The following is a 22,698-nucleotide window of genomic DNA, read 5'->3' as shown; positions in this document are numbered from 1 at the left end:
TATATTTGTAAGGCTTTGTGCTAACTTAAACATACTAGTGTTTTCCCCTACATTATAGAAATTTTAAATGTATAAATACACACGTATATAAACTTTATAAAAAAGGAGAATGAGGGACCAACATTTTGGCATAGCAGATAAAGCTGCTGCTGGTCACACTAACATCCCATATGGGCACTGGTTTGATTCTCATCTGTTCCACTTCCAAACCAGCTGCTGCCTAACGGCCTGGTAAAAAGAGCAGAATATGGCCCAAGAACCACTCATGTGGGAGAACCTGAGGAAACTCTTGGCTTCTGGCTTCACCCTGGCCCAGCTCTGGCTTTTGGAACCATCTGGAGAGTAAACCAGCAGTTGGAATATCTCTGCTTCTGACCTTATCTTTGTAACTCTTTTAGATAAATGTTTAAGAAAGGAAGAGGAAAATAAAGGGGATAAAAGCTTGTAGTTTGTAATTTACAAGCTTCATAAAAGCAAGGAATTCTGCCATTTCATCCTCTCCTGAGCAACCACAATAAACTCTTTTGGCTAATTTTTGGGAGATTTATTTCAATACATCTAAATAATGTGCTTGTCATTGATAAGTCTTGATTTTTTCAATTTTACAGATTATCTGCTGCTTTCTATAGTAAAAATAGAGGATTTAGCTTTCTTTTATCATTTGCCCATCCCCCTTCACATGCTCTCATCTTCCTCATATAATTACATCAAACTTTGGATTGTTTCAGTGTCTGGTTATGTAGTTACCACTATGTAAATGTCATTCTCATTTGAGCTGTTGTAGTTTGCTGTGATTGTTTTCCTCATCTCTTTGTATTTTTTTTTAAACAAAACCCATTTATTTGTTGCCTACAGAAGACATATCTAACAAAGGTCAGCATAAACTATATCACGGATTTTGATCTTTTGTTTTTAGTTTCATTTGTTCAGAATGTTTTTTTTCTCATTAAGTTCTTCACTAACTCCTAGATCTTACAGTAGCATCATATTCTTCGTGAAGGTTCTTGATTTTCTTTTTCATTTCTTCAGTAACATAATAATCATTCAGTAGCATGTTACTTGCTTCATGGCATTTTGAATTTTGTTTCTTTCTTCCTGTTGTTGATTTTCTTTTGTGGCTTTTCATTTAAAGGGATGTATAGTAACTGTGTAGTGGAGACTATTATATCCAGATGTGAGGATACAGTGCTGTAAGCATCTCTATTTCCAGATCAAAGATGGACTTTCAACGAAACTATTTTTTTTTAAAGATTTATTTTTATTATTATTTTTTTTATTGGAAAGGCAGATATACAGAGAGGAGAGAGAGAGAGGAAGATCTTCCATCCGATGATTCACTCCCCAAGTGAGCGCAACGGGCTGATACTATGCCGATCCAAAGCCAGGAGCCTCTTCTGGGTCTCCCACACAGGTGCAGGGTCCCAAAGCTTTGGGCCGTCCTCAACTGCCTTCCCGGGCCACAGGCAGGGAGCTGGAAGGGAAGCAGGGTTGCCGGGACTAGAACCGGTGCCCATATGGGATCCCGGGCGTGCAAGGCGAGGACCCTCAACCACTTGCGCCACCGCGCCGGGCCCTCAACGAAACTATTAACTATATCTTGACATTAGGATGCTGGACTCTGCCATTGTCCATGCCCACAATGATGGTCATTTGACTGTTTATGAAGAACTATATTATGTAATAATATAGGAGAACTCAGTGCAAAGGGCTGGGGGAGGAGATTTAGGGAAGAGTTAAGGGATATCTCAGAGTCTCTGGCACTGTATTATAAAACGATAATAATAATAATAAAAAATAATGGAACAAAAAAACTCACTAAAGAAGATGAGATTTACGCTTCAGTTTGAAGAGTGGCTGGTAGGAATTGTACACAAAGAAAGAATTTTGAGGTACTGTGAACAGTTTAAAAGTCACCAAAAAACAACATTGCATGCTCAAAATAGAAAGCATGTGATATAGTAAAGCAGAAGGTGTAAGAGAACAATGTCAGGTATGGCACTCTGGCAAAGCTGGCCAGAAAAAATCTTAAGGCTGCCTAAAAATCTGTGTATCTATAGCAGTCTCAAGCACATGAAATATTTGTTGATGGGTTTATTAACTCTGATAGTTCCTGAAAAAACAGAAGTCTACTCTACAGCCTGTTTCTACATTCTTCTGTCTAGACCATGTACATAGTTGAGAAGAATAGTCTCATGGTAATAACATCAAATAAGACAATAGCACTGCTACTAACAAAGTTACCGCACTGTATTTTGTTTTCATATGATTGCCTGTCTTCTTAATTTTTTTCTGGGTTTATTTTTAAAAAAATTTTTTTAAAGATATATTTATTTATTGGAAAGTCAGATATACAGAGAGGAGGAGAGACAGAGAGGAAGATCTTCCATCTGATGATTCACTCCCCAAGTGAGCGCAATGGCTGATGCTATGCCGATCCGAAGCCAGGATCCAGGAACTACTTCCGGGTCTCCCACACGGGTGCAGGGTCCCAAAGCTTTGGGCTGTCCTCGACTGCTTTCCCAGGCCACAAACAGGGAGCTGGATGGGAAGTGGAGCTGCTGGGACTAGAACCGGCGCCCATATGGGATCCTGGGCACGTTCAAGGTGAGGACTTTAGCCACTAGGCCATGCTGCCAGGCCCTCTGGGTTTATTTTTAATATGCATTTTTGTTTATATGTTATGACACAGTTCCATAGGCTCAGGAATTTCCTTTCTTCCCTTACTCTAACTCCTTCCCCCATTCCTCCTATGTTATTACGATAATATAGTCCTTCAGAAACAATCTTAAGTCCATCATTCCGCTATTTAAGTATGTCATGACGTTATAGGTTTGGACAGTGGCGAAGTCCAGCATCCTATTTTCAAGATATATTTAAGTTTCACTGGGAGTCCATCTTTGATTCAGGAGTAGAGATATATACTGCAATGTATCTTCACTTCTTGTTATAATAGTTTATTGTACAGTTCCTTCAGATGACTATATGTACATGAATGTTTACCTCTGTATCTACTGATAAAGATTTGTTTTTATTTGGAAAGGCAGATTTACAGAGAGAAGGAGAAACAGAAATCAAGATTTTCCAAATGACCTCAGTGGCTGGGGCTGAGCCAATCCAAAACCAGGAGCCAGGAACCTCCTCCAGGTCTCCCACAGGGGTGCAGGGTCCCAAGGCTTTGGGTCGTCATCTGCTGCTTTCCCAACCTACAAGCAAGGAGTTGGATGGGAAGTGGAGCAGCTGGGGCATGAACTGGTGTCCAGAGGATTAGCCAATTGAACAACCACACTGCCCTCCCTCACCATTGCCTGTTTTTTGAATGTATTCATTACAAATTCAATTCAGACTTTTGTATAAAACTCTTACTGGTGATTTGAAAAGAGTTGGCTAGCTGATGTTGTGGTACAGCCAATCAAGCTGCTGCCTTTGAACTAGCCTGCCATATGTGCACCAGTTTGATTCCCAGCTGCTCCACTTTTTTTTTTTTTAAGATTTAGTATTTATTTGAAAAGTACCATTACAGAGGGAGAGAGAAAAAGAGAGCAAGATCTATCATCTGCTCGGTCTTTCCTCAATGTCTACAATGAAAGGAGGTAAGTAGATCTGAAGCCAAAACCCAAGAACTTGTTTGGGGTTGCCCACAAAAGTTTCAGAGCCCAAAAACTTAGGCCATCCTCTGTTGCTTCTCAGGCCATTAGCAGGGAACTGTATTGGAAATGTAGTAGCCAAGACTTGAATTAGCACCTGTAAGGAATGTCTTTGTCACAGAAGGCAAGTTTCCCGTGCCACAGCATGAGTCTCAGCTGTTCCACTTCTGATCCTCCAAAATGCATTGTTAAAACCTGGTTACTTATATGTTATTTGGAGATGTGGCCTTTGCGAGGTGATTAAAAGTCCTGGGGATGAGTAAATAAGGAGAATGCCCTTATGAAAGATACCCCAGAAAGCTCACTCACCTCTTAATACCTTGTGAGGGTGCGGCAAAAAGATGGTTGTCTGCGAACCAGGAAGTGGGACTTCCCCAGATGCCAAATCTGCCAGCACTGTGATCTAGGACTTCTTAGCCTCCTGAACTGTGAGAAATAGATTTCTGTTTTCAGAGCAATTTCTGTTGTTTATGTCTCTCCTATTTTCTAACAGTTTGTTGCGGTATTCTGAACAGACCTAGACAAGTGTCCTGGAATCCATCACTTGTTCTTTTTTGGAGAACTATTTAGGTAGCTCCCTAAGAAAAGGTACATATAAGGTAGACTTTTTAAAAAAACTAATTTTGCTTATTTGAAAAGAAGAGTTGCAGAGAAAAGTGAGATAGGAAGAGAAGGAAAAGAAGAAAGAAGAGAAAATGAGAAGGCAGGAACAAAAAGGAGAGAGAGAGAGAATGAGAATATGAATGAATGAATGAATATGAATCTTCTGCTGCTGGTTCATCCCCAGATTGCAGCAGTGGCTAGGGTTGGATCCGGCAGTAATAGCCAGGGTCTTTTTCTAGGTCTCCTACATAGATGGCAGGGGCCCAAGCATTTAGGCCATCTTCCACTGCTTTCCTAGGCACCTTAGCAGGGAGCTGCTGTGGAAGTGGAGCAGCCAGGGCTTGTTTGGTGGTGATATGAGATGTTGGTGTTGGGCTGTGGCATAAGTGTTGCACCACAGCACTGGCCTAGGAAGTTGTTTTGGACACTCTGTGTCTAAATTATCTTTTGTCTTCATACTTGGCATGACTGGTAATATTTCTATCTGATAATCATTTTCGCCAATAATTGTGAGCTTAGTTTCTTTACTCTGTTTCCAAAAATTATTCCAGTGTTTTGGGATTGCTGGGTTAAGGTGTTGTCAGATGGCTGGGTTCAGGTGCTTGTCCCTGGCATAGGCAGGAATGTTGTTGAGTGCCTCTCTGTCTAGCCACCCAGCCCTTGTTCTAGTTGTTATTGTGCCCTCCCATGGGAGTGTTGACCCAAGAGTGGGGGGCCCACTATTTCCCTCCCAGGTCACTCTCACTCTCGGTTGTGCTCTCTCCAGGTGGCCCTGTGGTTGAATTTGACAGTAATGGCCCCTAGTGCCAGCTTCTGCTACGGTTAAGCCCTGACAGTCTCACCCCCTCCCATTTTGTTAACACTAGTAGGAATAGTCTGCCTGTCCTGGCTCTTCCCTGATCTGGTCCATATGAGGTGCACAGGTGCTACAGCCCTACCTAGTCTCTTCCCAGCTCATGCTCTCCAGTGGAAGTAGCTATCCAGCACGGGAACAACCCCGTATTCCCTTGTTGGCTCTGCTCCCCCTTCCTGATTCTCATGTGTATTGGTTGGGTGCTGCGTTCTCATCTGGCACAGGCAGCCTCACCTTGGTATTCTGTATTGTATCCTGCTTTTGTCGCGACTGAACCTGGCTCGACCCGCACTCTGCTCTGGCATTCGGATTTGCCAGTGGATGATGCGAACTACTCAGCCTGGTCCACCCCCCAACCCATGCCAAATGTATGCCAGTGGTGCACTTTTTCCGGGCTGTTTCCTTCCTTGCTTCTTGTGCTTCTTTGAAGGGTTCGTCTGCTGATTTTTGTTGGTGAAATATATCTCTTCTAGACAACAAATAGATGGGTTTTGTTTTTTAATCCAGTCTACTAATCTATGACGTTTGAGCTTAAGCTATTTACATTCAGGGTTAATATGAATGGGTGGTAATTTGTCCTATCATTGTAGGAATGGGTTGCTCATTGGTTTAGTCTTCTGTTGTTATTTTACTGGGATGTTCTTCACATTTACCTTTGGTTTCGTTGGGTGCTATTACCCTTTTCTGTCAAGAGAACATCTTGAAGTATCATTTGTAGGGCAGGTTTGGAAGAGGCAAATTCTTTTAGCTTTTCTTTACTGTGGAAGAATTTTATTTCATTTTCAAAGACAAAAGAAAGCTTTGCTGGGTATGTTATCCTAGGCCGACAGTTTTTTTCTTTTAGAATCTGGAATATGTCACTCCATTTTCTTCTTGCCTGTAGAGTTTCCTGGGAGAGATCTCCTTTGAGTTTAATTGACATTCCTTTATATGTCAATTGATGTTTTTCATGTGCACATTTAAGGATCTTTTCCTTATATTCAATTGAAGAGAGCTTGATGATCATGTGTCTTGGTGAAGATCTCTTTTGATCAGGCCAGTTGGGAGTTTTGTGCCCCTCCTGGATCTTGTTTCCCAATTCTTTCTCCAGATTAGGGAAATTTTCCTTTATTATTTCATTAAATACATTTGTAAAACCAGTTTCTCTTTCTGCACCTTCCGGGACTCCCATAACTCTTATATTAGGCCTCTTAATATAGTGTCTTTCAATTCCTGAATATTTTTTTTGGCATGATCCAGCTCTGCTTCCAGCTTTTTGTTTGCTTGCCCCCTGATGATAGGAAATATCTTCCAATTCTGATATTCTTTCTTCTGCTTGCTTCATTCTATTTTGGAGACTGTCTATTGTGCTTTTAATTTGCTCTACTGTGTTCTTAATTTCTGATATATCAGCCTTGATTGGCTTTATTGCTGCTATTGCTTGTGTAAAATATTCCTTAAATTCTTTGAACTCTTGTATGTGCTTCTCATTGTTGATCAGAAGCTTTAAAATGAGTTTTCTGAATTCTGTGTTCTGCATTTTCTTGATGTCTTCCTCAGTTAAATCTGAGGTTGGCATAGAGTGTTGCTCCTTTGCAGTGGAGTTTTTGGTAATATTCATTGTGCCTTTGTCTCTTCTTTTGCTCTTGGTCATTGCACTTCTGGTTAGCAGAGTCTTCTCCTTGGGACAGGTTTCTAAGCTGTGTCACCCACAGGTCTACAATGTGATTTTACTTATTGCAGTTGGAACAAGGTTCTTGGTTTGCATTCATTTGTGCCACAACCTCCAGCAAGTTCCAGGTGTAGGTTCTTATGTTAGAGTTCCACCATGGTCTCTGTAGCTCCAGCTGCTGGCTCACCATTCTCCACCTCTTGTGATATCATGCTGAGGTTGCACCATTGTCTCTGCAAACTTTCTCCTACTTATGGTTGGAGCAGGTCCCAGGATTAGAGAGACAGCCGGTATCCTATATAGTTAGGTTGTTGGTGGTGCTGATCTTGCTGGAACCTGTTGGCCATTAGGTCTGGGTGCCACACGGACCTGTCTTGACCCGTACGATTGCCATAGTCGACATTTTCCGGTGGGACCAGTGCAATCCACTGAACTCAGTGAGTTCTCGTGAGCTCACCACATGCACAGTTCATTGTTGTCCCCTGCAGTCCTAAAGCTATTACCACAGTGTACAAAATGGCACCTGATGTATCACTACTAGAGTTCTTGATCTGCTGGCTGTCAGATCTGAGGGCTACCCAGACCTGTCTTGGGTGGAACCTGTAGAATGCCACTTTGCCACAATTCAGTGAGTAAAAAATCAGTTCACTCCCAGCTCAGTGTATGGTCAGTCCTTTCCCTTGCTTTTGCCTCCTTACACAAAATGACGCCCAATTCAGCTCTAGGGGGCTAACTGGGCCATGAAATCCACCCTGTTCTTGCACTGCCCGGCTGAGATCTGCTGCTCTGTCTCTGCTCCTGGTCAACTCAAATGGAGGACCAGTGTTCAAAGTGTTGTTTGACATTTTACATATCAAGTGGGAGATGGCTTTTAAAATACTGTTGAATAATTCCAGTGGAATTATTGGGCATAAAAAAAAGTGTTTGTTCAAAATTTGTTAACAGAGAACACAATTTTGTGTTGGTTGTATTGTTTTTCTGCTTGTCTTGTCAAGATTTATGTTTGCAGCCACATTGAATGTGTAGGCTGATCCAGGACTGGGTTCAGCTGGGACATTGGTGATGGCTGGGCCTCTTCTCACTTTGTAAATTGTATTCTGAGCTTTTTCATGGTATAGTAATGGCATGGCAAATTCAGAATAGTATTTCAAGTGAGAACAGCTTCAAAGCCTATTAACCAAAACCAATGTTAAAATAATTCCAGTTTCAAGGGAGCAAAGTAGTAGATTCTACTTTTGGAAGGAGAAGTGACCATTTCACATTTCACCAAGGAGCATGAAGCTGAGTACAGATCAAATGACACTGAACTGAGTCTACAAGTTTTCAATTTGAGAGTTTTAGGAGTCTTGGGAGACTTACAAATAAACAAAAATCCCAAAATATTAGGCACGATCCAGCCTTAGGGGCTGTAGAATGTAAGAGACATATGCAAATAACCAAGTAGTTATGCATATCCATACGCATAGCTATAATAAATATGCAAATGAGCTGTATGTTGAATGCTTTTGAGAGCAGGTAATGTGAAGTCTGACTCAAAATGGTTTAAATAAGGATACTTATTTTTAAAATAAGAAACCAAAGGATAAGAACACCAATAACACTAGTAATTGTCCTATTTTTTCATTTTTTGTCTGAGGGAGAGAGAAAAAGAGAAAATGAGTGCAAGAGCCAGGTTTGGGGGCGGACTGGGCTAGGCTGCAGCATCCACAGGTATAAGTAAGAGGTGAGTCTGAGGACGAGCCTGGTGAGGGTTCTTAGGGATCTTCCTGCCCAGGCAGAGCAGAGTGCTGGGCCAGGATCTTGCACCTAATGGCTCACACAGAAATTGAGTCTGGGAACTGGCCTCGTGGAAGTTTTTGGGAGGGTCTCATGACTAGGCTGCTGCACCTGCTAGTGTGTGTGGTAGCTGGAGCTGGAAGCCGACTGGACAAAGCCACAGTACCTGCTGATGGGTGCAAGAGATGAGAGTGGATGTGGGGCATGTGAGATGGCCTCTCCGAGAATGGGCTTCCAGAGTTTCATAAATGCCTTGGGCCGTCATGATCTCTGATCTTGAAAACGTTTCATAGACATGTGATCTGGCCTTGAAACGGAGCTGATCGGAAGCCAGGAGCTTCTTCCAGGTTTCCCACATGGGCGCATAGACCATTCTCCTCTGCTTTCCCAGGCCTCAAGCATGGGCTGGATGGGAAGTGGTGCAGCTAGGACACGAACAGGCACCCATATGGGATGCTGGTACTTCATGGGGGAGGATTGGCCTATTGAGCCATTGTATCATCTACTCCCCCTCACCCCATAATTTTTGATTGCTGTAACTCCTTTGATTCTTTAGAGTTTTAAATTTATTTTTTGTATTTATTTGGACAGCAGAGGGAGATATAGACAGACGCATAGAACTCTTCCTGTCTGCTGCTTTGCTTGCTAAATGTCCTTAACAGCCAGGTGTGGGCTAGGTCAAAGCCAGGGGCCAGCAGTTCTATCTAGGTGTCTGTCCCATGTGGATGACAGGGAACCAAGCACTTGGGGCGTTTTCTGCTGCCTCCCTAGGCATATGAACAGGAAGCTGGGTCAGAGCAGTGTCCTTGGGGTCTTGAACTGGCACTCCAGTATGGGATGTCATTATCACAGGTGGTGACTTGCTGCATCACAATTCTAGCCCATTATCTACATGTTTTAAGTCCTTTGAAATTTTTTTTGAGATTTGCTTTATGCCATTTTTTTTGGTAAATTTCTATATATTTGAAAACAAGATGCTATGTTTTCTTAACCAAAATATGTATCTGAATGTGATTGTGTGATTCCAATTTGTTATTTTTGTGTTTTTCTGTAATTGTTTTATTATATTTAAAACTTTTCAGTAGGTATAAAATTGTACATATTCTAGAGATACAAGTTTTGTTTCAGGTATACGTTGTGTAATAGCCAGTCAGGCTAAATGCATTATTTTCAAGCATTGAATATTTCTTTATATTGAAAACATCCTAAATTCTATATTCTAGTTATTTTTTGTTGTTGTTAATTACATTGTGTTATGTGACACAGCTTCATAGGCTCTGGGATCCCCCCAATCCTGCCCTGTACCCTCCCCCCATGGTGGATTCTCATAGAGACTATATAATACATTAAAATTTTGCCTTAAGAACTTAATCCTATCTAGCTATAACCTAGTAGTTATCAATCAACTTTCTTCATACCTACCCTCCCAGCTTTGCTCCTGTGCTTATGGTAATCCCTGTTAACACTTTTTTTTTTAAAAATCTGGTAACTATTGTTACATTAAAAAAAAAAAGGTTTATTTATTTGAAAGGCAGAATCACAGAGAGAAAGAAAGGGAGAGACAGAGAAAGTCTGCAGTGGCCAGGACTGAGCCATTCTGAAGCCAGGAGCCTAGAGCTGCAGGGTCTGCCGTGTAGCTGCAGGGGTCCCAAGCACTTGGGCCATCATCTCCTGCCTTCCCAGGCACGTTGCAAGGGAGCTAGATCAGAAGTGGAGCAATTAAGATCACGTGCTCTTTGTCCTCCTGTGTACTTCACAACTTATTTATCTTTTTTTTCTTAAAGATTTTTTTATTTATTGGAAAGTCAGATACACAGAGAGGAGGAGAGACAGAGAGGAAGATCTTCTGTCCAATGATTCACTCCTCTAGTGAGTGCAACAGCCAATGCTATGCCGATCCGAAGCCAGGATCCAGGAACCTCTTGCAGGTCTCCCACACGGGTGCAGGGTCCTAAGGCTTTGGGCCGTCCTTGACTGCCTTCGCAGGCCACCAGCAGGGAGCTGGAAGGGAAGTGGAGCTCCCGGGACTAGAATCGGTGTCCATATGGGATCCCGGTGCGTTCAAGGTGAGGACTTCAGCCGCTAGGCCACGCTGCCGGACCCAACTTATTTATCTTTAATTCACTCTACATTTCTGTAAGTGACAAAATGTCATCACTTTAAAATAAGCAGTAGTTTATTGTTTACGTGTGTGTATGTCAAGTTTGTTTATCCATTAGTCTTTGGATGGACAGTTACATTGTTTCAGTTCTTGGCTCTTGTGACAAGTGCTGTAAAAAATGTGAGAGTGTAAATGTCTCTGCAGCAGATGGCTTTTCTTTCTCTAATATGTACCTGGGAGTAATACAGTGTGTGTGTGTATACACACTATACATAGAGTAGCTCTGCTTGTTAGTTCTGTTTTCATTTCTTGAAGAACCTCATACTGCTTTCCACAGTGGTACTAATTTACATTTCCACTCACAATATGCGGGGGTTCCATTCTCTCCACATCCTTGCCAACTTGTGTTATCTTTTGCCTTTCTGATGATAATCTTACTAGAGTGAGGTTTGTGGTTTTAATTTGTACTTCTTTGATGATTTGTGAGGTTGAATGTTATTCATGTTCTTGGCTATTTACATGTTTTCTTTGGGGAATGTTTTTCAGATCTGCTGGTTTTTAAATTAGATCGTTTTGTTTTGCTGTGGAATTGATTTCTTCATGTTTTGGGTACTAACCCCTTGTCATGCGTATAGCTTGCAGATATTTTCTCCTGTCTTGTAGATGTCTCTTAGTTCTGTTTATTATTTCCTTTGTTGTACAGAAGTCCTTTGATGAAATTGCATGTCTGTGTTTTTTGCTTTATTTCTTGTGCTTTCCAGGTCTGATCCAGAAAAGCCTAGCTCTTTTAAATGTGATAAGATATTTTGCATATGTTTTCTTGTAATAGTTTGAAAGTTTCATGTCTTCAGGTAGGCTTTTAATTTTTGTACCTGGTGAAAGAGAGAGATTGAGAGATAGAAAGGCAGAACCAGTTTCCATGGCATAATTTAGTTAAAAAATTTTTTCTTCTAGAAAAATTCTTTGAAGTAAAGAACAGCACAGAGGGAGGTGACGGAAGGAGGAAGAGAATGAGGAAAGTGATCTGGATATGTCCATCTGCTGGTTTACTGCCCCAATGGCTCCAATCGTAGGGCTGGCCTGGCAAATGTTAGGAGCCAGAAACTCCACTGGGTCCTGTATGTGTGGCAGGTGCCCTAGCACTTGGACCAGCATTCGTGGCCTTTCCAGCAGAAAACTGGGTGGAAGTGGATCAGCTGAGAGTCAGACTAGCATTCTGATATGGCATGTCTACATTGTGAGCATTGGTTTAACATGAGCATGACCATGCTAAACCCTAAAATCGTTTTGTGTGTTTTAGCATCTTTGTCAGTGGTAAATTTGCTGTAGATGCATGGGTTTACTTTTAGGGCCTCTGATGTGTTCCATTGGTCTGCGAATCTCTTTTTTTTTTTTTTTTAACATTTATTTTATTTATTTGTGTTTATTTGAAAGGGGAAGGGAAGGGAAGAAGGGAAAGTGAAAGAGAGAAAGCAGAGAGAGAGGATAGAGGAGAGAGAAGGGGAGAGAGAGAAGAAATCTTGTATCATCATCTGGTTCACTCCCAAAATGCCTGAATCGCCCAGGCTGGACCGAGGCTCATAGAGGGTCTCCATTGTGGTCTCCCGTGTGGTGACAGAATCCCAAGTACTTGAGAGCATTATCTGCTGTATTGCAGATGCACATTAGCAGGAAGCTTGATACAGAAATTGGATGCAGAACGCTATCTTAGATGCACCCAGTAAGGAATGTACCCATGTCAAGTACAGTTTATCCCATTGTGCCAGCATGCTCATCTATGAAACTTTTAAAAATTAATTTATTTAAAGTTTTTCATGATACAGTTCCATAGGCTTGGGGATTTTTTTCTTTTGCCAAATATCATGCTGTTTTATTTATTATAGCTTTGTAATTTTAATGTGAGGTAGTATAATGCTTCTTGCTTTATTCTTTTTTTTTAAAAGATTTATTTATTTATTGGAAAGTCAGATATACAGAGAGGAGGAGAGACAGAGAGGAAGATCTTCCATCTGATGATTCACTTCCCAAGTGAGCGAAACGGCTGGTGCTATGCCGATCCAAAGCCAGGATCCAGTAACTTCTTCTGGGTCTCCCACATGGGTGCAGGATCCAGTAACTTCTTCTGGGTCTCCCACATGGGTGCAGGGTCCCAAGGCTTTGGGCCGTCCTTGACTGCTTTCCCAGGTCACAAGCAGGGAGTTGGATGGGAAGTGGAGCTGCTGGGATTAGAACTGGTGACCATATGGGATCCCGGTGCGTTCAAGGCGAGGACTTTAGCCGCTAGGTCATGCTTTATTCTTTTTGATCAAGATTGCTTTTGCTATTAGGAATCTTTTTAGTAATGTGTTTTCCTAGTTTTGTGGAATAAAAAAATGATATTTTGATAGAATATTGAATCCATAAATTGCTTTGGGTAGTATATACATTTAAGTATTAATTTTTCCAACATGTACATTTTTTGCCATCTTTATACTTTTCATTGTAGAAATGAAATTTCTTTCACTCAGTGCATTCTCCTATATTTTATTTTTTCTTAGCTGTTGGAAGTGGGATTGCTTTCTTGATTTCTTTTTCAGATGATTTACTATTGATGTATAGCAATGCTAGTTTTGTTTTCTAATTTTTTTTTACCTGAAAAACTGAGTTATAGAGAGGAGAGACAGAGACAGAGATCCTCCATCCACTGGTTCACCCCCCACATGGCCACAGTGGCAGGACCTGAGCTGATCTGAAGCAAGGAGCCTCCTCTGAGTCTCCTGCACTGGGAGCTGGATCAGAAGTGGAACAGTCAGGACTCAAATTGGCACATGTAGGAGTTACCAGTGCTAAAGGCTGAAGCTTAGCCTTCTGTGCTACAGTGCTGGTCCTACCGTGCTAATTTTTGTGCAGTGAGTTTGTATCCTGCAATTGCTGAATCTGTTTACTAGCTCTAACTTTTTGGTTAGAATCCTTGGGGTTTTCTGAATATAGTATCATGTTATTAGCAATGATGGTTTTTATTTCATCTTTGTGATTTTGGGGCCCCTTATTTCTTTTTATTGCCTAATTTCTCTAGTTAAGATTTCTGATATTTGGAATAAAACTGGTTAAAGTGAAAATCCTTATATTGTCCAAATTTGGAGAGAGAAACCGATTTTCACAATTATGATGTTTGTTACAGGTGACCTCGGTTATGTTGAAGTCTGGGTTTTTTTTATACTAATTTGTTTAGAGTTTGTATCATGAAATGGAATTGAAATTTATCAGATATCTTTTCTGCATTTGTTGAGATGATATGATTTTAGTGCTTCATGTAGGTATAACTTTCATTGGTTTATATTATGTTGAACCATTGTTGAATCCCTGGTATGAATCCAACTTGATCATGGAGAATGATCTTTTAAATGTGTTTTTTGGATTCAGTTTGCTAAAAAGTATTTATTTGAAAGGCAGAAAGAGAGAGCTCTTCCTCTCACTGACTGGAACATCTAAGGCTAGACCAGGTAGAAGCCAAGAGCCTCTTCTGGATCTTTCAGGCAGGGACAGAGTCATCTTTTGCTGCTTTCTCAGGCGCATTATCAGGGAACTGGATTGCTAGTGGTGCAACTGGTACTCAGACTAGAGTCCGTTTGGGTAGGTCACAGCTTAACCTGATGCACCACAATACCAACCCCAATTTACTAGTATTTTGTTTAGGATTTTTGAGTCGGTGTTCATCAAGGATATTGCCTGGAGTTTGCTTTCTTTGTTGTTGTCATGCACTGGTCCAGTTTTGGTATGTGACTTTATAGAATGAATTTAGAAGAATCTTTTCTGCTTTTTTTGAAGTAATTTTAGAAAAATCGGAGTTAATTTTTTAAATACAAAGTAGAATTCAACATTTAAGCCATCTGATCCTGGATTTTTCTTTGATGAGAGGTTTTTAATTTCTTGCTATTCATTTTTGGTTGTTTAGATGTTCTGTTTCCTCGTGATTCAATCTTTGTAAGGTATATATCTCTAAGAATTTGTTGATTCTCAGTTATGAATTTGTTGCCATACAATTTTGATTTGATTACAAAAATCTCTAATAATTTTTGTATTTCTGTGGTGTCAGTTGTAATGTCATCACTTTCATTTCTGACCTAGATATTTGAATCCTGTGTCTTGTTTTCTTGGCTAGCTTAGTTAAGAACTTATCAGTCTTTTTAAAGAACAAACTGTTAATTTCATTGACTTTTAATCAACTCTTAGTCTTTATGTTATGTGCTCTGAGTTCTGTCAATTTTGGATTTGATTTGTTTTTTATTTTCTTTAAAGGCAGCAGTAAGTTGTTTACTGATAGCTTTCTGACATTTGTTTTTTAAATGTAGCTATTGGTTGCTCTAAACTTCACTTTTAATACTGCATTTGCTGTATGTCATAGGTTTAGTATGCTGTGTTTCCATTGTAGTTCAGTTAAAAATTTTTTTTAATTTTATTTTTCAATCATTGGTCATTCAGGAATAAGTTGTTTAAGTTTGTAATTTCAGAAGTTTTTCTTGTTACTTATGTTAAGGCCTGTTTTGACCTACTATATAATCTGTCCTGGGAAATGCTCTATGTGCTATTAAGAATCTGTATTTCGTGTTTATGGGAAGTTTCTTTTTAAAAAATTTTTAATATTGGGGTAAGAAGGAAGGAAGTTGGGTGGTGCACATGTTTCAGTCTTGTTTTAATTTTTTTCTCCTGTGTTCACAGGCTTTTTGTTGCTGTTAAACCACATTAGCACCCTAGGTTGGGAGATGGTCCTTTGGGAGATGGACGTCCTAGAGATGTGGGAAAGAGTGTTCCAAGGGCGTAACTTAGTGATTTATTTTAAAGATGTATTTAATTTTATTAGATTAGAGAGAGACAGAGAAAAAGATCTTCCATCTTCTGGTTCATTCCCCAAGCAGCTGTAAAGGCCGAAGCTGAGCTGATCCAAAGCTGGGAGCCAGGAGCTTCTGGTCTCCCACGTGGGTGCAGGATCCCAAGGGTTTGGGCATTCTCTACTGTTTTCACAGTCCACAAGCAGAGAGCTGGGTGGAAGTGGAATAATTGAGACATGAACTGGCGCCCATATGGGATCCTGGTGGTTTCTACTAGGCTATTGCACCGAGCCCTTCAGTGGTTTTGATAGCCTCATACATTGTCAGATTTTGTAACTCCAGAACCAAGAAAATCTTTCCAATGTCTACTGGTTGGCGAAATCCATAAACCCAGGAACATGCTGCTGCAAAAGCTTGATCAGGAGGATTATCCAACCTGCTTTGCTTTCCATTGTCTGACAAGGTAGTTGATGCCCCCTGCTGGCTTAGATGAGCGGACTGTTAGGTTCCCTCCCTCCCACCCCCCTCCCCTCCCATTTGCGTTTGGACATGCTGTCCACCGCATAAACATCAGCAACTGAGGAGGCCCAGTCCTGAACATATACTTCAAGGTTGGACTATATGTCCTGTGATTTTCCCTGTGGCCAGAGTCTGAGTCCAGCAGTCCGCTTGGGGAGCCCCCAGGAAATGGCTCTGGTGACCTTAGACTTGACTGTTGTGTGTGCCAGCCTGTGCAGGGTCAGGTGTGGCTTGCCATCTGCACCAGCCACACATATACTGGTGGATGCAGTTGGTTGGTTCCACCTCAGCCCCACATCTAACATGAACCGACGTGTGCTGCAACCCAGCCCAGCCAGCACCCTTCACAACCCAGTCCTTATACTCTCCAATGGGTGTTGTAGCCTAGCTGGGGCAATTTCCAGGAACCGCCACCAACCCCACCAGGCCTGCCCCCAGCCTTGGTTTCTTGTGCATGCCAGCCTCTACTATAGTCTACTGTTGCCCAGTCTACCTCCTATCTGGCTTTACTTTTTTTATATTAGTGTGATATTACTACAAAAGATCAGATTTATGTCCTACAATATTTGTGGTTAAATTATTTTCTGTAATGGCATACTTTGATATTTTGCTGTTTATTTTTGTTAAGTCTGTTATAGGTTTTTGACAAGAGGCTTACAAAAAGCTAATTTTGGCCATAATATGCTATTTTTAAGAAAGGATTTTTGGGTCTGCATAGCAGTTAAGGTCCTCGCCTTGCACGCCTGGGATACCATATGGACACTGGTTTTAATTCCAGCAGCCCCGCTTCCCATCCAGCTTCCTGCTTGTGGTCTGGGAAAGCAGTCAAGGATGGCCCAAAGCTTTGGGACCCTGTACCTTTGTGGGAGACCCAGAAGAAGCTCCTGGCTCCTGGCTTCAGATTGGCTCAGTTCCAGCTGTTGTGGTCGCTTGTGGGAGTGAATCATCGGACGGAAGATCTTCCTCTCTCTCTCCTCCTCTCTGTATATCTGACTATGTAGTAAAAATAAATAAATCTTTAAAGAAAAAAGATTTATTTATTTGCATTTGAAAGGCAGATTTACAGAGAGATCTTGCATTGGGTAGTTCACTCCCCAGATGGCCTCAGTGGCCTGAGCTGAGCCCATCAGAAGCCAGGAGCGAGAAGTTTTTTTTGGGTCTCTTATTGGGGAGCAAGGTCAAGGGCTTGAGCTATACTATGTTGCTTTCTCAAGACTGTAAGCATAGAGCTGGATCAGAAGTGGAGTGGAGGGGGACACGAACTAGTGCCTGTATGGTGTACTAATACTGCAGGTGGAGAATTAGTGTGCTATGCCACTGTGCTGGCTCCAATAATAAGGCATTTTGATATGACAGTTAACATTGATTATAAAGATAGAGATAAAGACAAACAGAAAACAAAAAGTTAAAAAATCCTGGGGTGGGTGTTATGATCCAACAGGTGAAATCACTGCCTGAGTTACCCACATCCCATATCAGAGTGCCTATGACTGAGTCCTGTCTCTCTTCCTGCTGTATTTTCCTGCTAATACTTAGGCTCAAGTGCTTGCATTCCTGCCACTCGTGTGGAGACACAGATGTTATTTCTGGCTTTATCTTCTGACTTCTGGTTCACTCCCCAAGTGGGTGCAATGGCTGGAGCTGAACCAATCTGAAGCCAGGAGTTAGAAGCTTCTTCCAGGTCTCTCACATGGGTGTAGGGTCCCAAGAACTTGAGCCATCCTCTACTGCTTTCCTAGGCCATAAGCAGGGAGGTGGATGGGCAAGTGGAACAGCTTGGACACGAACTGGTGCCCATATGGCATCCTGGCACTTGCAAGCAAGGTTTTAGTCACTAGGTCATTATGCTGGGTCTGGCAATTATATTTTTAATAACTTAGACTAAAGATATAGACTGAAAAACTATGTTGAGTAATTTATGCCTTTTCCTTGCCAAAATATGGTTATAAAATTATCATTGCAGAGTTTTGCTATTACAAAGTTTGAGAAGCAGTGTTTCTTAGGCTTGGTATGAAGTACCTTGGAACCTTGGAAAGGGTCATCCCACATCTGTAGCAATAGTAACCTACCTTTTGGGACACTTGTATTTAGGGGTAGAAAATTTAATCCCCCAGGATACTCAGGTACCAAAAGGTTCAATCACAGAGAAACAGAATCAAACCACTCACCAATGTTTCTCTATCAAGGATAGCGCAGGGATCAGTATACAGCTGTTGTTTAAATAATACCAAACCTGGTAGATTATGGTATGCAAATTATTATATTGTTACAGAAACTGCATTTTTACCTGAAAACGTATTAGATAAATGTCTTTTTCAATTAAATATTTTGTATTACAGGAAATGTTAACATGGAGAATGATCTCAGCGATGAGTCATCATCTGCCTTTAGTCTTCAGAGTTCTGCAGAAACGTTATTTTCTATTCAGCTGCTAGATTTCAAAACAAGCTTACTGGAAGCGGTAGAAGAGTTACGTATGAGAAGGGTAAGCTGCTTTTCAAAAGATTATTTATTGTTAATGGTAAATTCTTTTATCCTTTATTTATTTTGCCAGAAAATATACTTTCTGTTGCTGAATTATAGATGGACATTTTTTACTCTGAGAGTACTTTCAAGATTTTTTTTTTAAAGATTTATTTTTATTATTTTTCATTGGAAAGGCAGATATACAGAGAGGAGAGACAGAGAGGAAGATCTTCCGTCCGATGATTCACTCCCCAAGTGAGCGCAACGGGCCGATACTATGCCAGTCCGAAGCCAGGAGCCTCTTGCGGGTCTCCCACGCGGGTGCAGGGTCCCAAAGCTTTGGGCTGTCCTCGACTGCTTTCCCAGGCCACAGGCAGGGAGCTGGAAGGGAAGCGGGGCTGCCGGGATTAGAACCGGTGCCCATATGGGATCCCGGGTGTGCAAGGCGAGGACCTTTAACCACTTGCGCCACCGCGCCGGGCCCTCAAGATTTTTTGATGTTGAAATTTACCGATTTTTTTCCCAAGAAGCTTTCTATTAATATAAATTTCCTTCATTTTTAAGAACTCTTTTGCAGTGATGATCTGCATCTTTAGTATTGCTTGAGTGTGGATTTCTTTGTGTATCTTGAGACTCATTTTGATTCCTGATTCCTAGGGAAAGTTCATTTGACTTTTTTGGTCATTTCCTCTCTGATCTTTTTTTTTTTTTTTTCTTTAACTCCTGTTAGACAAGTATACTGGACAGTGGAACAACAAGTATGTTTCTTTTGTTTCCCCCGTTTATCACTTTCTGCTGAATTTTGTGTCATTAGTTTTGTTTTCCTAATTGTCTATTCAAATGTTTTAACTTGCAGTCTAGCCTAGCTTAGGGTTTTTAAAAGGGTATTTGCATAGTTGAGTGGGGCACAGTGCTGTAGTTGACATATGCATTCAATATTAACTGATCAAATCAGACAGTTGGCTCTTCTGTTTGCTCATCATTTCTCTTCCAGTTCTTTGTATGGTATATAAAATACACTGGGCCATCTAAATGTGATTTGGTATCCGTCATCCAACTTTGTTTCATTCCTCCTTCTATTAATCATCTTTTTGTTGTTTTAACTTAAATGTCTTCAGGAAGGTTTGTTTTGGAAGTTCACAGTTCAAGATGGAGTGGCCTCGTTCGTGCAGGCATCTGGACAGTATATGTCACATTTTCTTTAACCATTCATTCTTTCATGGATATTAGAGTTGATTCTGTATTTTGTCTGTTTTGAATAGTGCTGCAATAAACATGAGATTATAGGTCTTTGAATTGCTCATTTCATTGCCTTCAGAGATATACTCAGAAGTAAGATAGTTGGATTATATGCAGTCTATTTTAATTTTTTTAAGAGCCTTCCTAACATTTTCCATGTTGGTGGTACTAATTTAATTGGCATTTCCACTAACAGTGTATGAGTGTTCCTTCTCCAAAATGTTTGACAAGCGTTTCTTTTATTTATTTTTTTAGAGTACTTATTTATTTGGCAGAGCAAGAGAGAAAGACAGCTTTTTAAGTTTTCGAAGATAATTTTAGAGTTTAAGCTTGTTTATTTGGAGTGTAAAGTTACAGAGAAAGATGAAACAGTATTACACCTGCTGGTTTATTCCTCAAATGAGTACCACCGCGGGGCCTCACAGTCGATGGGTTCTGCTCGGTTTCTGTGGTGCATATTAGGCCTGTGTGAGGTTGGTGGTGATATAGTCTGAAGTGAGTCCATCCCACCGATGTCTTCCTAATACTAGGGGAGATCTGGAGGTTCTGTCTGCAAGCACTGGCGTGAACTATACCAGGCCTGGCACTGAACTCCAAGGCAAAACCGTTAGCTTATTTCCGGCTTTATCCCAGCAGCTGGAGCCGTGCCACACTGTCTGGCTGAGAGGGTCCCGAAGCTTGGCAGGGGCAGAGCTGTGGATTTCACCCTAGCAGGCGTGCTGTTGGGTTTCGTGTCAGATGTTGCAACTTCATTCTCTTTCTTTGTCTGTCTGGAGGCAAGCTATCTAGATGCTGTGCTACTTGGAGCTGGGGGTGAGGTGACACAGGCAAGTCTTGGCTTGTTGTATTCTGAAGCTCATCTTTTCTTTTCTTTTTTTTTTTTTTGAAGATTTGTTTATTTTTATTACAAAGCCAGATATACAGGGAGGAAGAGAGACAAAAAGGAAGATCTTCCATCCTATGATTCACTTTCCAAGTGACCACAGCGGCTGTTGCTGTGCCACACCAGAGCCAGGAGCCAGGAACTTCAGGTCTCCCACACGGATGCAGGGTCCCAAAGCTTTGGGCCATCCTCGACTGCTTTCCCAGGCCACAAGCAGGGAGCTAGATGGGAAGTGGAGCTGCCGGGATTAGAGCCAGTATCCATATGGGATCCTGGCGCGTTCAATGTAAGGACTTAAGCCACTAGGCAACCGCGCCAGGCCCCATTTTTTCTTACTGTACTGAAACCAGGAACTGTGGTCATTGCCTGGTTTCTTTAGCTCTTGTGAAAATGGCTTGGTGTTGGAGTAGCTGTTCAGGTTGATGCCTCTCGGGGAACATCTTACGTACCATCTTGCTCTGCCCTTCTTAGGATCTTTAATATCATTTTAAAATTATTATTAGAGGTTCCATTAAAGGATCCACAAATTCAGTATGGTGCTGATTAAAACACACCATAATGTTTTTCTAAACTTAAAAAAAAAAACTCTAAAATTACATCTTTAACAAAAAATGCGTGCCCAGCGCGATAGGGTAGTGGCTAAAGTCCTTGCCTTGCACGCCTGGGATCCCATATGGGCGCAGGTTCTAATCCCGGCAGCCCCGCTTCCCATCCTCCTCCCTGCTTGTGGCCTGGGAAAGCAGTCGAGGATGGCCCAAAGCCTTGGGAACCTGCACCTGAGTGGGAGACCCGGAAGAAGCTCCTGGCTCCTGGCTTTGGATTGGCTCAGCTCCAGACATTGAGGCCGCTTGGGGAGTAAATCATTGGATGGGAGATCTTCCCCTCTCTCTCCCCTCCTCTCTGTATATCTGCCTTTCCAATAAAATAAAATAAATCTTAAAAAAAAATGCATGAGGATAGCCATAAAATTTTTTTTGAAAGAGACAAATGAGGCATTAGTTGAATTAGATTTTGAAACTTGCTCTAAAATTGCTTAAAATTGTGACAGTGGAAGCTGCATTGTTTCACAGTGTGTTAAGCTGCTGTTTGCAATGTGGACATTGTGTATGAGCACAGGTTCAAGTGCTGGCTGCTCTGCCTTCAATCCAGCTCCAAGTTAATGTGCCTGGGAAAGTAGTGGAGAATGGCCCAAGTCCTTGTGACCCTGCGCCTGTATGACAGACCTGACTGGAGTTCCAGGCTCTTGGAACACGAGAGCTTATGGCCTGGCCCAGCTCTGGTTAGTAGACATTTTCCTTCTTTTAAAGAAAATATGATTAGATATTATACATAAAGTAAAAAAAAGTGACAAGAGATATTGTGATATGCAAAATAAAAAATGGACTAATATCTTACCTTAAAAATATGCCCACAGATTAAGATGAATAACCCAATAGAAAAGTACATAGAGCAAAGAAATAATTGTAAAAATATAAACTATGCCTATCTTCATTACTAATAAAATCAATAGAAATTAGAACAAAAATGAGGCATTATTTGCTTTCCACTCTGGAATAATATTTAAAAGATCAACAACTTCAGTGTTGCCAGAAGTTTTCTATAATTATTATTGCCATATCCTTTTCTTATTGAGCCTGATTAATACTGATGGTGGGCAGAGTTTAATTAGATTCATTTAAATTAGGATTTAGAATTTCATGGTTACTAAGTAGGAGAAAATTATATTTTTATCTAAAATAATATGTAAGGTAAGTTGGGCAAAGATTTTTCTACAGTGATATTTACTATATTGTGATGGGAAAAATATAAGCAATCTAAATATCTTTCAACAGGCAGTAAATAAACAGTACTGTTACATTTGTGGCTTTCTTTTATTCTTTTATTTATTTATTTTTTACAAATAAACAAAGATTCATTTTTATTAGGCAGTCATAGAGCAAAGGAAAAACAGAGATCTATCGACTGGTTCATTCCCCAGATAGCTGCAATGACTGGATCTGGCCCAGTCTGAAGCCAGAAGCCAGGAGCTTCTTTTGGATCTCCCAAAGAGGTATAGGGCTATAATCATAGAGCAGGATCAGAAGTGGAGCAGCAAGGATATGAATTAGTTCCCAAATGGGATGTCAGCACTGTTGGTGCAAGCTTAGTTTACTAT

The 22,698-nt window shown here is 41.0% G+C and overlaps 1 protein-coding gene across 1 annotated transcript in view; it reads left to right on the top strand.

Moving 5' to 3' along the window:
- CCDC73 (coiled-coil domain containing 73) overlaps nucleotides 1–22,698 on the top strand; it is a 117,029-nt gene that overhangs the window by 11,514 nt on the left and 82,817 nt on the right. Inside the window, exon 2 of the mRNA XM_040980055.1 lies at nucleotides 18,295–18,440. Coding sequence (XP_040835989.1) covers nucleotides 18,306–18,440 — 135 coding nt within the window. The 5' untranslated portion in view covers nucleotides 18,295–18,305. The remainder of the gene's footprint in view (nucleotides 1–18,294; nucleotides 18,441–22,698) is intronic.

This window comes from Ochotona curzoniae, unplaced genomic scaffold, assembly GCF_017591425.1.
Source record: "Ochotona curzoniae isolate NIBS_2020 unplaced genomic scaffold, NIBS_Ocur_1.0 contig_3432, whole genome shotgun sequence".
Taxonomy (NCBI): Eukaryota; Metazoa; Chordata; class Mammalia; order Lagomorpha; family Ochotonidae; genus Ochotona; species Ochotona curzoniae.
The sequence above is the reverse complement of the archived record's forward strand: the minus strand, read 5'-3'. Positions and strand labels throughout refer to the sequence as shown.